This window comes from Nyctibius grandis, chromosome 10, assembly GCF_013368605.1.
Source record: "Nyctibius grandis isolate bNycGra1 chromosome 10, bNycGra1.pri, whole genome shotgun sequence".
Lineage (NCBI taxonomy): Eukaryota > Metazoa > Chordata > Aves > Nyctibiiformes > Nyctibiidae > Nyctibius > Nyctibius grandis.
Window position 1 is genome coordinate 34,498,755 of NC_090667.1, and position 16,564 is coordinate 34,515,318.

The 16,564-nt window shown below is 57.5% G+C and overlaps 1 protein-coding gene across 1 annotated transcript in view; it reads right to left on the bottom strand.

Annotated features, from left to right (window-relative positions):
- Positions 1 to 10,458: 10,458 nt before the first annotated feature.
- SRGAP3 (SLIT-ROBO Rho GTPase activating protein 3) overlaps positions 10,459 to 16,564 on the bottom strand; it is a 91,375-nt gene continuing 85,269 nt past the window's right edge. The window contains exons 20-22 of the mRNA XM_068408482.1: positions 16,352 to 16,501; positions 15,660 to 15,987; positions 10,459 to 13,278 (exon numbers count right to left, since the gene is read on the bottom strand). Coding sequence (XP_068264583.1) covers positions 12,862 to 13,278; positions 15,660 to 15,987; positions 16,352 to 16,501 — 895 coding nt within the window. The 3' untranslated portion in view covers positions 10,459 to 12,861. The remainder of the gene's footprint in view (positions 13,279 to 15,659; positions 15,988 to 16,351; positions 16,502 to 16,564) is intronic.

Sequence of the window (16,564 nt, forward strand, 5' to 3'; positions counted from 1 at the left end):
CCCAGAAAACCCACATGTCTGTTTCTCTAACGCTTCCTCAGTAAGTACTTGCAACTCTGGTTCTGAATATACCAGGGTCGCTGCAGGTGCCAGAGCCCACAGAAGTGAGGACAAAACAGGTGGTTCCAGCCAGTCCGTTATCCCCAGCTCTAGCGCAGGGGAATCATCATCCCGGGGTGGGAAATTCCTGCATCATCTTTTGCAGGAAAAGCGTTTGTGCTGTCGGGGCTGGCTGTGCTCGGCGGGGTCCGGGTCCAGCCCGCGCTGTCGGACCTCACACCGCGCGCCTGAGCTTCCCACTGGGGAAGCACGACCGTCTCCAGGTGCAGACCCCCAGCATGTGCCATCCCATCAGGAAAGAGGCTCTACTCTCCCATTTGCAATGGGACGTAAACAGCTCGTGTTTCCGACAGCTTGGCCTTTCATCGGGGCTAATTTGCACATTTGTATTTTGAATCAAACGGCGCCTGGCCGCTCTCCCCGGCTCGGTAATGAGATTTTCTGCCCATCAGACATCCTGCACGCTCAGTGGCTGACATGTTTTCTAGATTGCATAATTTATTGTGGCTAATCAGCCTCGCTACTGGCGCTTCTTTTTTCATACATCAGCTCACCGGCAGTAGTCAGAAAATGTTCTTTGCTATAAACCACTTCATTATCGTACTGAAAGTCTTCTGGAGGAGTGAGCTACTAAGGCAAAAAAAAGCGAAAGCAGATTCCCCTCCTTAGCAATGCTGACTGATGGTTTCTTTTCCCATATAACTTCAAGGAAGAAACGGTGCATTTGAAAGAAGTTGTGGAAACCTCGTCTCTTTAAGCTGTTCCAGAAGATGTGCAGCTCCGCAGCGACGCGTTTGTCCTGTCGGGGACACGGCAAAGGATCAGCAGCGCGGGACTCGCTGGGTGACACCGTCAGAGCTGTGGCCTGTTACAGTGATGGAATGCTCAGGATTTAAAGCCCGTTCTGCTCAAGACCCCAGAAGTTGTCTGGAATATTAAATTCTGCCAGCCAGCACAACGCACAGCTCTGCTGCCCGAGGGATCACGCTCCGCGCCAGCAGCGAGGACGGCACCGGCCAGAAAGCGCCAGGACAGGGGCCGGCGGTGCCCCATGCCACCTCCCAAGCCCAGCTACACGGGGAGGGTGAGCTCCGGGGGCAGGAGGGTGCCCAGCTCCTCGCATCGCCTCACACGTCCACCTCGAACCCGCAGGGCAGAAGGGTTTGGACGAATTATCACGGTCGAGCCTGGGGTAAGACTCACGTAGGGTTTGATGCCAGCGGTAAAAAACAAAAAGCCTCGTATGTTGACAACTGAAACACCGGGTAATTACTTAATTGCTCCACAATTCCTACCTGGGTACAGAAGCCTGCAGCACTCAGGCTAAAAGCAGGAGTCCATTAGTAACGTGAGCAGCAGTTACTCCCAGACCACAGAGGAGCACAGACCAGGAGCGCGTCCTGCGGCGGTGCGGCGTTTGGCAAGCAGAGAGACGGCTGCCACAGCCACGGCCGAGGGAGGGCGAGTGCTCGGGGGAGAGGCATCGGCTGCAAGGAACAAACCAACCCGGTTCCCCCAGCCCTGCCCACAGCGGGGTCCCCGCTCCAGCCCCCCCGGGACAGCCCGTGCTCCAGGTGCTCCGGCTCCTTCTGCCAGGAGCGCCCGTCTCTACCCTCACACCATTAAGCTGAACGCAGATTTTGGAGTCAATGTCTCTGAAAGAACGTCAGTGGTCAGTATAGACACACTCCTCTTTCTTCAGCTTCTTATGCCAAAAAGCTTGTTCTCAGAAAAGGCCCAGAAACCCTCAGGCTGAGGGGTCCCTGCTGGCACCCCGAGCCCTACTGCCGTGGACATGCGAACTCACACCAGCCTAAACAGAGCTACAGACCCAAACCATCCAGAACTGAGAGATCCACACGGGAGAACGAGAACAAAACTCAAGCAAGACATACCATTAAAAATGCAGCATAAAAGTGATGCTTTTATGGCCGTACTGGGCAGACTGGCAGCAGCGTGGGATGCAGGAGGGGAGGGGGGATTCTGGTACCGTCCAGCTGGGCAAGGGGCACCCCTCGCCCCCTCCCACCGCACAGGCCAGCAGGACCCATCCAGGGCTGGACTGGCAAGAGGCAAACAAGAGAGCAAAGACATTAGAAAGACATTGCAGAGGAACACTGCCAGAACGGGGACGTACAGCTCAGATGAAATAATGCCGGAGGCTGGTGTAGCTGTCAGGGCTTTAAAGCGTTTCCTTGCGCTTCTCGTAAGCCAAACACACCGTAACTCTCCAGGCGCTGGCCAAGGCCCGGCCTGAACCGAAACGGTGCGAATCCCCGGCTCTGCCACTGCGCTGGCTGCCGGGCAGCCCTTCCCCAGGGACGGCACCGGCTCCTACGTGGCAGGCACGGTGCCCGGGGTGGTACAGCGGCCCGGTGTGGCACAGCGGCCCGGCGTGGCACAGCGGCCTGGCGTGGCACAGCGGCCTGGGGGTGGCACGGCGGCCTGGGGGTGGCACAGCGGCCCGGCGTGGCACGGCGGCCTGGGGGTGGCACGGCGGCCTGGGGGTGGCACGGCTGCTGCCCCAGCACTACCACCCGCCAGCGGAGCCTGGCTAATTCAGCTGTCAACGCTGCGTGTCGATAACCGCCGCTACAAAGCACAGATAATTGTCCCACTCCAGTTGGCTTTGCCAGGACTGGAGCCACCCTTGCGCCAGGCGGGCCAAGAACAATAGGTTCGGGCTTGGTTCTTGTTCCCGGGGCAGCTGAGTGTGTTCCTCAGCTGGAGCCACGGCTATTAGTAACGCTGCACGGTAATAGAGTGCTGAACGCCAGGTTTGTCCCCAAAAGACCTATGAACAATGTATAATTTCTTACAGGAAACAATCATTTATATAATTCCCGTGAACTTCTGCTACCGCGCCAGGGGAGGAGGGAGGGGGAAGGCGTTAGTCATGCACTAGCAGATGTTTTGACTTAAGTGACTTTTTTTTAATTTCTTTTAAAAACAAAGGCTGCATCTCACCCCGGAGGCTTCCCGAGAGCCCCCTCGCCCTCTGCAGAGAGAGCTGCTGAGCTGGGGCTCTGCTCCTGCGAGGAGTAACGCGACTGCTCCTGCTGAGTAGCACCGTGAGCTGCTGCGGAGGGAAGGGCAGAGCTTTCTGCCCCCCCAGCCCCGGAACATGAGCCCGTGGTTTAGTGATTCAAAGCGGTGAGGAGGGCAGAAAGGAGGCGACTTCCACCTGGGTGCACACCAGCATCCCTCTCCCGACCGTGCGGGACCCCCCCGGGCACAGCACGCTTCACTGTGAGCCCCGCGGAGCGCCTGGTAGCCAAGGACTAAACCAGAGGATGCTCATAATCCCACCAGCACGGGCTCTGCAGTTGTTTTCAGCCTCCTGGACGAGCAGCCAGAGCACCAGCGCCAAGCTCTCACTGCTCATCTCATTTTCAAAATCCCCCAGGCAGCTCGTTATCTTAATTAAGATATTTATCTCTGTTAAATAGAACCGAACACATTTGCGTGTCCACAGAGACGTGTCTTACTCATACTGATGGTGGAATTAGGAGCTGCCAGGAAGGTGTCTGGCCTTGGGACGCTGACAAGGGGCATGATTGCATTTAAAGGGCTGGGGTAAGTTTTGCTCCAGTGCTGGAGCTTCATTTCCAAGACACAAACCTCCACTGATTTTGTAGCATCAAGTATTCCAAGAATGAGGCTTTTAAAGATTTCTGGGGAGGGACGAGATGTCTCTATAGTACAGAGCAACACCGGTTTACCTGCAACGCAAGGTGCAGCCGCCCCACGTTGGCACCGTAGAGCCCAGGGCAGAGCTGCAGCTCCAGGGAGGTGGGGGACATTGGTCTGGTTACGTGCCAGAGCAGGAAGGGAGACATTCAAAGAAAAATGTTAAAATTAAAACTAAAACCAGATTCACCGAAGCCCAGAACGTCCCGCAGCGGCACTAACCGGTGCCACCGTCCCCCAGCTGACTGCTGTCACCAGGCAGACCCCAGGGAATTTGCTTTTTAAAAAACGCTTTGCCAGTTTCACGAGTCGATCTCACCTGGCAAATCCTTTCCCCTCCCCAGAGGAAATGAACCACACGCTCGCAGGGAACACCTCCAAACCACGCGCACCCACTCAGGAAAACCCCCACGGCCTGGCTGGGGACGCGCTCGCCCCCACCGTGCTCCGAGCGTGCCATGGGCAGGGGCACCAGGGAGGAAAGAATGCACAGAGCAGCCCAAGGGGAGGCAGCCCAGCCACAAGTGATGAGGGCACTTTTAATTTATACCCGTAGCAATTAATATACACCCTTATCAACCAAGCAAACGCACTAGAGCAGCTGCCAACTGCAACCTGGTCTGGTGGAAGGTGTCCCTGCCCATGGCAGGGGGTTGGAACGAGAGGGTCTTTGAGGTCCCTTCCAACCCAAACCCTTCTGTGATTCTATTCTAGCAAACAGGGCAGCACTGGGCAGGCTGGGGCAGAGCCCAGCAGCTCACTGCTGCCCGCAGGGACCCCCAGCCGCAGCCGTGCCCCAGGGCTGAAGGCAGCAGCAGGGTCTGTAAATCCCCTCCGAAGTGGGATGCCCGGGGTGAGCCACTGCCCCCCGCGTGGTCCCAGGCACCCCCCGGGCCCAGGCTCTCCTGGGAGGGGATGCTCCTCTCCCCGAGGGACGGGCGACCACCCCGGGCTCGACACCGGCCCTGCAGCCACCAGTCACAGCGTGACCCGTGCGCGGGTGCCACGAGCTACCCACACGCCTTGGGCACGCCGCGGCACAGCGCTCCAGTTCTGTGTCAAACGCAGATGGAAAATCTTTACCTCATTTGCTGAAAGCAATTTAATGTCTTTACACAGGAAAAAAATTAGAATGTATTACTAATTTGGATTATTTAATTCAGTCAGCAAGACTGAAAGCACTCGCTGCACTTCAAGTCCAGGTTCAAAGCATTAATCACTCTGAGTTCCGCCACCATTTCCTCTACATTTCATTTCTATGTCATTTTTTCATTCATTAGCTATGAGCATGACAAGTGGCAGGCTGCCCTTAGGTGCATCTTTAAGGCACATACTGTGAAGGGTTGTTGGATCCACCTAAGGATTGAATTATTGGATCCACCTCAATAAAAGGCAAATTACCCTCCGAGCATTTCCTGACAATTAATTGCCCAAAAGATGACTGGAGGAGGCCAAGGTTTCATTTCAGCACCTCAGAGCAATCTCATGCTGAACCGTGAGGTCCTGGGTGGGGCTGAGACGCACGGTCAGGGCCCTGCACCAGCGTCATCTTTCCAGGAGCATTCGCAAAGTTCAAGGCAAGTGCTGTGCGGTTCCTCCTTACCGGTGAAGAACACGGCGTTAGTTCAGTGTTTTCAGCCCAGCCTTCGCTTTGTCTTCTTCTGGGTTTGCACTTAAACAATTTTTGATTAGAAGAACTTACCAGCCCTCAGCCCACTGAAAAGCAGGACTGGGAGATCCAGGGGCCCGTCCAGCTGCTCTGCACTCTTGCCTTCGTTGTGATAACAACTGCACAGGAGCGCTACGGGATCCCCGACACCTCTAACACCTTGTACCTCTCCAGCTCTGATCACCTCATGCTAATGAGAAGCATCCCTGCGCTGTGGGACTGGGGGTCAGGGAGCCCGGGGGCAGCCCATGGGGTGACAGTGCCGGACCCTCTGCTGGCCCCAACCCGGCGGAGCAGGCACCACGTCCGTGTGCCACCTCGTTAGCCACAGATAGAAACAGCTTAATTCATCCTGTGATTTGCCACCTCAGGCGTGTCTGTTTTATCTCGGGAGTCGGCGCTTTACAAGGGAACACCATTTATTGAGGAGAAGAAAACAAAAGAGTCCTCGGGAGGAATCGATGGGAGCTGCTTCCCCAGCCAATATTGTCTAAAAAACAAATGGGTCCCGCTGCAAAGCAGAGGCGCTGCCACGCGTGCTCCGTGAAATACCGCGCTTGTTCCCACCCAGCCAAGCAAGAGTCACTGGCCCCTCTTCACATCATCGCTCAAGAGTAATGTTGTCATCCAATTTTCTATGAAAAAAATATTGCAGAAGAGATGATACACTCTGATGCACATATTTCACAAAAGACAGGCTGCTCCAGGCAGAGCAACTTATTTAACAAAGAAAAAATATATTAGTTCCCTTCCCAGATCACAGATCAGCTTCATTCCTCCCTTGGCACCATTGTTTGCACCACTGGGGCTACACGGATTACATCCGTCTTCGTGTCAAGCAATTTGCATCCAGAAATGGAACTGTGGATGTGCATGCAAATCAGCATGCAAATCATCTCTCCTTTGATTTGCATATGCTGTTAGATTCACGAGGCAGTGCTCAAGTGGACCTGGCAGATAATTACAGTGCAGTGCATAGGCCAAAAATACAGATTTTAACGTCCTTTTTGGTAAGTAGCAATGTAGTAAACCAAGTTAAAGGCACAATGGGACTGTAAATACGAAGAGCCAAGTGGTATTTAACACCCAAATGGTGCGTCTGCCTCCAGTTTCCTCCCCCCTTTTCTTTTCTTAAAGAAGTCTTGGTGGAAAAAAATCTCTCCTAGCACTTCTGTACAGACCTCAGTGATGGGAACCTCTGAGGGGTTCTACAATATGGGGCAAGTGCAGCATTTGCATTTAAATTAACTTTCCACACTGCTGCACACTCAGGGTTCCTCCTGGTCCCAAACCCCACGTTCTTCTGATGGGCTTCACCGTCCCAGCCCTGTCACGCTCCCGCGGTGTGGGGGACATAGCAGCTCTGTGCAGTAACTCTGATGCACCAGGCTGGTACACACACGTATTTGTGTGTGTTTAATCTTAGAGGGAAATCAACGCATATGTGAGTGTGCAGTAGTGTGGAAAGTTAATTTAAATGCAAATGCTGCACTTGCCCCATAGAAATTAAGTAATACACTTAATTTATTGTCTATACTTAAAGTTAATGATTATTACTGCTTCAGCCAGGTAACTAGACCTGTTGGAGAGAAATTACCCAGGTCTCAGTTTTCAGCTAAGCAGAACCACGCTCGGATTTAGGCACCTAACGCCTAAACACGGGCAGGGGGCCGAGGGGCCCACGCAAACACCCCATCAGCACCAGCCACGCACGCAGGCTGGGCAGGGCAGAGCCGCAGAGCCCGGCGCTGCGCTGCGGGAGCTCCGTGACCCGCACGACGGCCCGGGGAGCCCGAGCGGGCCCCGCCGCTGCGGAGCTGCTGCCACCTGCGGGCGGGACGCGGGGACACACGCGGGGACGGGCCCGCACCGACCCGCAGCGGCGGGGAAGCCGGGGGGGGGCTGCGAGGGGCGCGACCACCGGGCACGCGTCGTGTCGCAGCCCCGCACGCCCCCACAGCCCACCCGAGAGCCCGGCCAGGCCCGGCCCCCCGCACGCAGCCGCTGCCCGGCCCCCGCCGAGCCCCCAGGGGCTCAGTTCCCAGGGGAGGTGCCCAGGAGCCCCCCAGCCCAGGGAGCCCCTTCGGCGAGCGCCGGACCGTGCCCGCTGCTCCCGGTGCCCGGGGAGGGGGCGGCAGAGCGGCCGCGGCCAGGGCGGTACCGGCAGCCCGGAGCTGCCCCGCAACCCCCCCCCCCCCCGAGGCCGCGCTCACCCACCGGGAGACGGGGCGGTGGGTCGCTGCCCTCCGGAGATGCGGGTCGGGTCCCACCCTCTCCCCATCGCGGTCCCACCCTGGTGCGGGGCTCCAGCTGCCGCACGTCGGGGGGGATTGAAGGGATCGGGGGTCTCCGCTCCTCTGGCTGCCGGGACGGGGGGAAAGGGGAGCTGTGAACCAGCGGCAGAAAAAAAACAATGGGAAGAAACATAATACAGCCCCGAACTAGCTGCCAGCCGCAGCCGCTCGGGTGTGAAGTGCACTCTGACTTTACTGGAGCTGTTTATTTAGACATGGAGATTTTTATCCTTTCAGCAGCCAGAAACACGACGAGGGCCACGGCTCTCCGGGGAGGCAGGCGGCGGTGGTTGTCGCTGGGTGCTCTGGCCGTGCAGGTGCTCTGCGAGCCCAGGGGGGGCTGCGGGGAGGGGGGCAGAGCCCAGGGGCCCCCGTCTCCCCGGGTGCAGCACCGCCTGCTTCGGGGTGACCCTTCCCCACCCCGCTGCTCCCCGAGCCGGGCAGCGCGGATGGGCTCTGCCGCAGAGATCGCTGGTGAAGGCTGAAACGTCATGTCTGCAGCACCGCGCGTCGCAGAGGTCAGCAGAGCAGCAATCAATCAGGAGGGATTGTAACAAGGACTGAATTGAGAACGTACACGGATGGGATGAAATTAAATATTAATGGCCACTCATCGCTCAAGCTCATCTCTCCTCGGCAGCACGCTTGAGTGAGGCCATACGGGACACGCAGCAAGGCAACGCGCTGGCTACGAGCGGCTCCCCGCTCTCCGCGGTGTAACGCCGGCACGGCCGGGTGCTCCCCGCAGCACCGAGGGCTGCTCGAGCTGTGCCAACGCCGCCCGGCCCCGCAGTCACTGCGGCAGGAGGCAGCCCCGGGAGCCAACGCTGGCCGGGCTGGTTGGTTACCCCTGGCAAGACCATGGGCGGTGAGTGGCTGGAGGGACATGAGAGCAGAGAGTCCTGGTCCCCTCTCCACCCCTCCAGTGGTAATTAACGTCTGCGTAATGAGCTTTTGGAAAGAAAAGCAAGCGACTCGTCCCCTGCTTCGCTGCCAGAGCAGCCCTCCGCGTTTGGAGAGCAACGCTGGCCTGACGCTCCTGCGCCGCGAGCGCCAACGCGCTGACCTGCTCGGAGGGGCTCGTGGCGTGAAAGGCTGGGGAGAAACGAGGCAGCAGGGAGCTTCAAGGCAAAGCCTTCTTTGGAATAAAATGGAAGAACATTCCCGTTTTTTTTACCTAAATGCATTTTAAATAAAATTTAGAAGAAGAAATGACACCTCTGAAACGCGGGGCGCATCCCGGCTGCTGTAGATCGGCACAGGTCCTCCCACGCCAACGGAAACGGGCAAACTCACACCCCGCCGAGGCAGTGGGTTTTTTTAATTGGCCTACATCTCTCTTCCCTGCGTATTTTCACCATATGCCCAGGGCTGGGAGGAAGGAGCCCATCTGTGCTCTCCGTGGTTCGTCTAAACAAAACACTGCGGAGCACACCGAGCCAGCCGTGGTGAGCGGCCGCGGGCCTGCAGGGGCAGGGGCAGGGGCAGGCAGGGGCAGGGGGGTAGGCAGGGACAGGCAGGTGCAGGCAGGGTGCCGGCCCACACGGCTCCCAGAGGCAGTAAATATTCTGAAACCACAGCCGGTGTTTTTGAGAAGTTAAGCAGTTTTATTGAACGGGATGAGCTCACACCCAGCCAGTGGCTCCATCTACACGGCATCATCAGCACACAGGACAAGGGGACCCGCTCGGATGCTCCAGCTGCCCGGCATCCCACCACACCTCACAGAGACAAGGCTAGAGGAGGAGGATGGCCATCACAGCGGGCACCAGCTGGTGGTCCCATGGCTACCCAGCGTCACCCAGCCCATCACAGCCACACCGTGAAACCACAACGCTGCTGGTTAAATCACACGGGCCGGGGTTTACAGAAATGACCCACGAGGGTCCTTCAGCCGAAGGAACAAAGCGCCCTGTCACCACCCCCCGGGGACTGACACTCGTGCACGTCGCTGAAGGTCTGTGCAGAGGCGAGATCCACGTGGGTGCCGCAGCTCTCGAGGCAGGACCATCGAGGGGACGCCGAGCCCCGGGGAGGGTGGGCGAGTGCCAGGCTGCCCCTTGGGGGGCAGCCACGGCCCCGTGGGACGGGAGGGGAGCGGGCAGGCCCGCAGGGACCCGGGGGGTCTGCAGGAGCTGAGCCACAGGTCGGCACTCGCTCTGCACAGCAGAGGAACAACCGCCCCGTGAAGCCGCCCCGCTCTCGGGTGCCGCGTCCCGCGGAGGGGCTGTGCTGGGCTGGGGGGGCAGCAGCATGGCCCCCGGAGATGCTCCCCCTGCCTGCTCAGGGCAGCGACTCACCGTGTCGCTGGGAGCCCTCAGGGCTGGCGCTCTGACGCCTGGAGAGGCACCGAGGGTCGGGGTAAAGCGACTCACAAACACGAGCGGGTTCCAGTTCCGACACTCCTACAACGTACGTGTTTCCATTTCAGCTTACAGAAAAATACATTTCTTCCCTTAAATTTACAGTAGTTAAAACTACAATTTGAATACCGTATGAAAAAGGGGTAGTTTATTCTTCAACAAAACGTCTTGGTTTTCTTTTCTTTAAAAAAAAAGAAAAATAAAATCAAAAAGGACTTTAAAAGCAATCGATCACCCCCAGCACAACACAACTGTACAAAGGAAATCATGACGGGTACAGCTCCGAGGACATCGACTCCAAGCATTTGTTCTGGTGCTCAAAAAGGCACTTAAAGATAAGAAAACAATTGTATTAAAAACCCGCAACAAAACAAACCAAAGGAAAACGAAAGGCAATAATTTAATAGAAAGACACTGGGACTTGTACCGTATCTCCAAAAGTAAGAAGGGAGGGGGAAAAAAAAACCCTAACGAACATGGGTTTGCTATCAAGTCATCTCTGAAAGTGTATCAAGAAAGCAGAAGACTGACAGAGTGTTCTCCAGGAACTAAATGGAAAGAAAAGAACAACGACTGGCCATGAACACGCAGCTCTCTGCCAAACGGGCTCCCTCCCTCCCCCCTGGGTCACCCCCAGACCAGCCCGAGCGGCTGCTGCCTGCGCTGGCCTCGGCGTGAGCCTGTGTGTGGACACGGGGGGAAATCACGGAGGAAAATAACCATCAGTATGAGCCAGCCGCGGTGATTACAGCTGTCAGCGGAGTTACAGACAGGTACATAAACCCCCTTTCCCCTTACAGCATCCTACGAGAACAAGGACAGAGTCACCACACACACACTGCTCCCCACCGCGCACCCACAGGGTCGCTGCGCGGCTTCTTTTTTTTTTATTTCTTTTTTATGATTATTATTGGGGTTTATTTTTACATTGAGCTACCTACTAAGTGCAAAGATTTGGTGAGTGGCCTTGGCTTTCACCTAACCGGAGCCTATTTTTTGTACAGTTTACATGTTAACAGTTACTTTCCAGCGTTTAAGCAAGTACAGCGATATATACAGAGGGGCAAGGGGGGAGTGGGGGGTGGAGGGGGGACAAACGCCGGGTGTGTGACACCGGGTCTGTACCCAGCGCACAGAGGGATGTGCCAGCGCCCAGACACGCGCCTCGCACGGCATGGGGGCGGCTGATGGGGCACGGCACACGGGCGAGCCCCCAGCCCAGCGGGAGCTGGGGCAGGGCCGGGGGGCTCAGCCGCCCCCGCGGCCCCTCCGCTGCCTCCTGGGAGCCGGGCTGCTCCTCGGGCCACGCGAGCTGGGCTCTGCAGGGGCCTGGGGAGAGGAGGGAGGTGAAGGGGGGAGCAAAAAGAGAGCCCCGGGCAGGGCAGGGGACTGCTGGGTGAGGCAGGAGGGCGCAGGAGGGCCCAGAAGGGCGTAGGAGGGCTCAGGAGGGCTCGCTGGCTGCTGGCCCAGGGACAGACAGACCAGCAGACACCAGAGCGAGCGGGAGGGAGGGACGAACACTTCCCAGTTTCCCACTGGGCTTGTACGTGATCGTGTGGAAGTGACCAAATTAAACCGCGGGTCATTGCAGGGAAACCTGTACAAGAAAAAAACTGCAGGAGAAGCACAGAGTGTCTTGAATTCAGCGCTTAGAGAATTGATTATCAGACAAAGTACCATGCAATGCCCAGCTCTTTCTGCATATTTTTTTCTCTAGGTTAAATGTTCAGAGGGAAAACAAAATGTAGATTCTTTTGCATAAACTCAAACTGTTGTATTATATAGTACAGTACAGAAAGTGCAAAATATCACCCCATCATCAGACCGGTTCCGCATCTGATATGGTCAAATATGGCTCATGCTTTTCATGCAAGAAGACGCAATCTGAATCAAGACCCTCATGTGCAACTTCAACTAAAGGAACGTTGTACCAGAGCCTCCTCGCCTGCTCGGTCCCAGCTTGAGATACCATCAGCTTTTTTGAAAAAAACAAGGAAAAAAAAAAATAGTGTGTGGGGAAAGGGCAGTGAAGCATCTCAGAACTGTGTGAGTGACTATGCTTTACCACAGGTTTGTCACTCGTCCTTGTTCAGTCCGAAATCTCCAGTGAGGTCAGGGCTCCGTGGGCGCCGCGGCGCGGGCAGGGGGCACCGTGCCCGGTGCAGCAGCTCCGTCCCCTCCCGGGGCGACGCCGGTCTCTGTCCCCGTGGCCTCACACATGCTGGCAGCAACGAACCTCCAGCTCTTCTCCAGGGGCCGGCAGGGAACAAACCCCACTGCATCTGTATCTTCCCCCCTGCCCATTTATTTTTTTAATGTCAAGAGGTGCAGAAAATAAATTCCAGGATTGGCCTCGTATTGCTCGACGCACAGCTGCTACGTACCTCCACACACACACACGCACACAAATAGCCTGGGAAACATCCCAAATCAAGCCAACATCTCTAGAGAGGACATTTCAGAGCCAGTTTCTGAGGTAAAACTACTTTTTAAAAAAAGTCCCCGGATTTTGTACACTTTTTTTTAATATATACTTCTACATATCACGTGTATTCTCCAGTGCCAACACACAGACCCGCCGCCTCCTCCTGCCGTAGGGCTGCAAGCTTGGGAAGTGTTTCTGCGTGGGCGGGGGTGTGCGCACACGTATGTACAGACACACACACGTATGTACAACCAACCGCCGGGCCCCGGCCACGCGCCTGGTGCCCTTTGGGAGAGGTTCCTTCTGAGCACGGCTCTGCTGAGCCGCTGGCTCTCCCCGCCACGTTCCCCATGCCTCACCCTACATGGTGCCCGATTTATCCGCCGAGCTGCTGGGGAAGAGCTTCTCGGTGGGGGTGACGGCGGGGCTGCCCACCCCCGAGCTGCTGCTGCTGCTGGAGCGGTGCTGCACCACCGGCCGCACCGGCCGCATGGGCGGGGGCCGCAGCTGGGCCCCGGCCAGCCGGGCCGACAGCGCGGGCTTGAAGGTGGTCATCATCTCCGTGGTGGAGCTGCTGCTGCGCCGCATGGCAGCGTCGGGGTCCCGGATCAGGATGGTGTGGAGGGGGCTGGCGGGCTCCGAGTTGGCGGCGCCCATCGGGGGGTTCTTCATGGGCTCCAGCGTGTCCAGGACCACGTCGGGGGCCTGCTTGGCCGTGTTCTGCCTCTCCAGCTCCCGCAGCTCGTTCAGCGCCGTGCTCATGGTCTTCTCGATGTCCTGCAAACGCCACCGACAAAGGGACGTCAGCACCGTGCCGCAGCGTCACCCCGCTCTCCCGCACCCCACCCCAGGGAGAGGGCCCCCGTCCTGCCATGTGTGTCTGTGTGGGGGTCTCTGACCTCAAACAGAGCCTCCGGGCAAAGGAGCAGCTTTAGGGGATGTAAGGCCCAAACTCTGGCGCACAAAGGCACCCCGTGTCTCCCATGTCGACAGGAGTTTGGTCGCCAGCTCCAAAAGGAGCAAGCACCACGAGCGGTGGGGTGAACACCAGCCTGCTCACACCTCCATCGAGAGGGCACCTCCCCTCTCCCCCGCAGCAATGAGGCTGGTTTTTCCCCATAAAGGAGGCCCTGCAGCCTCCATCAGACGCACGGGACCCCGCTGTCCCTCTGCCTGCAGGGCAACGGCCCGTGCGGGGTGGAAGCGCGCAGGGATGTCTGTGTGGTGAGCAGCACGATGGCAGCTCACCATGAACACAAGAGAGGCAGCGACAAGGCCTCTCCTGGGCAGGGGGAGGCAGCCGAGGTGAGGCCGGCCCCAGCCCCTCACCGCCCGCCGTGTCTCCTAGGCACGGCCCCCACAAGTCCTCCAGAAGGTGAACCCAGTTCAACCAGAAGTGCCCATTTACAGTAAATCAGCTAAGCTGCCCCCAGCTGTAGTGCTGACAGTCACAGCCAGACACAGAGAGCCCTGGTCTGGCTTTGCTTAAATCCACCTGAACTGATTCAGGCCCCTCTGAAAGGGGATTCGAGGCAACTGAATCGGTCAGCAGCTCTAGTGAGCTCTCCTCGCTGCCCTTGTGCAGATGAGCCCTTCATTTCATAACGTGTACAAGACACTCAGTGAGCCTCAGATAACGTTCAGCAGAAGGGAAATAATTATCAAGTCAGCTCCAGTGAATTCTATTAAGCTGTTCAGATAATGAGTGAAAACATTCTCCCAGAGCTAAGCCTCAGGACCACCAGGTCCAGCAGTCCCACAGACTTCAAGGTAAGTATCGATTTATGTCAGCTGAGTGAGAACCTTTTTCAAGGTTTAAAAACCCAACCCAAACCTCAAGATAACTGTGCACAAGGTGCTCCATCCTCAGCATTCACCCACCCCTCTGCAGACTCCAGGACCCCACAGCCCTGCACTGCCCCGGGGTGCCACCCTACTGCCCACCAGCCGAGCCCGGGGACTTGGTGCGTGCTGTCACCCCGTCCTGAGGCAGATGTGGTGGCCCAGCTCGAGCATCGCTCAGGGCACGCGCTGTGCTACAACCGTGACTCTAAACTGACCCCACCAAACGCAAGGCGACGGACAGAGAAGCTGGGCAGCGTGCTGCAGAGCAAGAGAAGGAGCGTGGCTGGTGGAGAAGCAAACAGGGCAGTAAGAGCTCTTCCTTCCTGCAACCACCATCAATTATCCCACTGAAAGCAGCTGACTCGCCATACCCCAGCCTGCCAAACCCCGGGGCACGGGAGCTGCTGCCAGGGGTGGGCAGCGGCTTCCTCAGCAGCTGCACCCCTCTGCCTGGGCACCACCGACCGTCCCGCAGCTCCCGTGCCCAGAGGGTGGCATGAAGCAAACCCCCTGGGAACTGCCGAAACAGGGGATGCTGAACAGCCTGTCCAGAGCACGCCCAGCCCCTGGGCCCCAAACCAGCCCAGCCCACGGCTGTTGGCACACATCCACAGGGACTGGGCACGAACTACGTGGTCCCCGAGGGGCTGGAGCGTTCTGCAGCCGGCTCCGTGAAGGGACTGTTCTCCGGGACGTTAACAGGTTTGGCACAACCCGACTGGTACCTGGCTGGCGCCTCCTGCCAGCGGCAGGGAGGGGAGACCTGCAGGCCACGCTGGAGGAAACGTGAATGGCAGCGCCGTGGAACCGACAGCCCAATGTGATGCCGATGCTGCTGCACGGCTGGAGGTGTCAGACTGGGATTAGACACACTTGGAGGTCCTGGCCCCAAAAAGCCACCAACAAACCTGAAGCACCTTTCTCCAAACACTGAGCATCAGTCAAATTCTGACTGGGCAAATTCAGTCTTCTCCTCCTCAGCTCCTTATGGAGCAGCAGAGGAAGATAACGCGCTTCCCTCTCTGCAGGAGCTGCCAGCGCACTTCAGTGGCGGATCGAACGTTTCTGTCCGTTGTTTCAGAGCAGCCAGGTTTGTGGAGGGAGGCAGCATCATTTATTAGCCCAACCAGTACAGCTGGGAAAGCAGGGAAGCTGCTGGTTGCTCATTTTTATCTTTACACCGTCGCAGCCCCCACAGCACTGTAATTGTGCAGTGTGTTGGGACAAAGGGGCTCTGCGGCACGACCCAAGTGAGTTTCCTTTTACAGCCTCTCGATCCCTGGGCACCGAGAGCCGCTTCACAACCCTCTTACCTCGGCAAGCGCTTCTGCTTCTAGAGATTTCTGATCTCCGAGACTACTGTGTCTAGTCGATCCACAGGTCGATCTCAGCGGGTGGCCATCAGCCAAGGCCTTCCTGTCTGGGAAATTGATGCTGCCTGCGCTGCCGAATGTCGCCATTCTGCGCTTTTCGGGGCTCTCAATCCTGCCCCTGTTAAGGGGTATTTTGTGGGGGCTGCTAGGGCAGGCCGCCGCTCGAGGAGGAGTGTCTATGCCAGGACCCATCCCTCGGGGTGGGCTGTGGGTGTCCCCCCCGCTTCGACGGCGAGGGATAGCTGCGCCGTCAGACCTCAATCTCACTCTGCAAAGAATCCATCACAAGACTAGGTCACCGGCCGGCAGATGGAAAGCGTCTGGTTGCATGCTGCAAGACAATCGCTCAGCTCCGAGAGTTCAGATCAAACCAAACTCGAGCCTTTCGGCTCCAGAAGACTAAGGCAAGAGGGAAGACAGACATTTTAGCCAGTGCCAAGAAAGGGACAGCATTGTATCTGCTTTTCTTAAGATCTACATTAGCAATGCACGTGAAAACCCCCTCCACGCTCACTCTACTCTGCAGCGCTCACTGGAGCCTTCCCCTCCGTCTTGCCCTACACCACACACCGACTCTCCCCGCAGTGGCAGCGACCACCAATGTGTTCATGGGAAAATGAGCGTTTCCTTACCGGCCCAGCACTCCCCCGAAGCCATAGTCCACGATATGATCCGTCGGAGACTGGATGTCGTTCTTGGAGGAGGCTTTATCGTCCAGCAGCGGCCCGCTGCTCGCCTCGCTGTCTGCCTTCTGGCTCAGGCTGTCGGAGAACGCATCGTCCCTAGGAAAAGGAGACTCCCCTCAGCAACAGGGCTCTGCCCCGGGAGGGAGGGCAGGGCCCAGC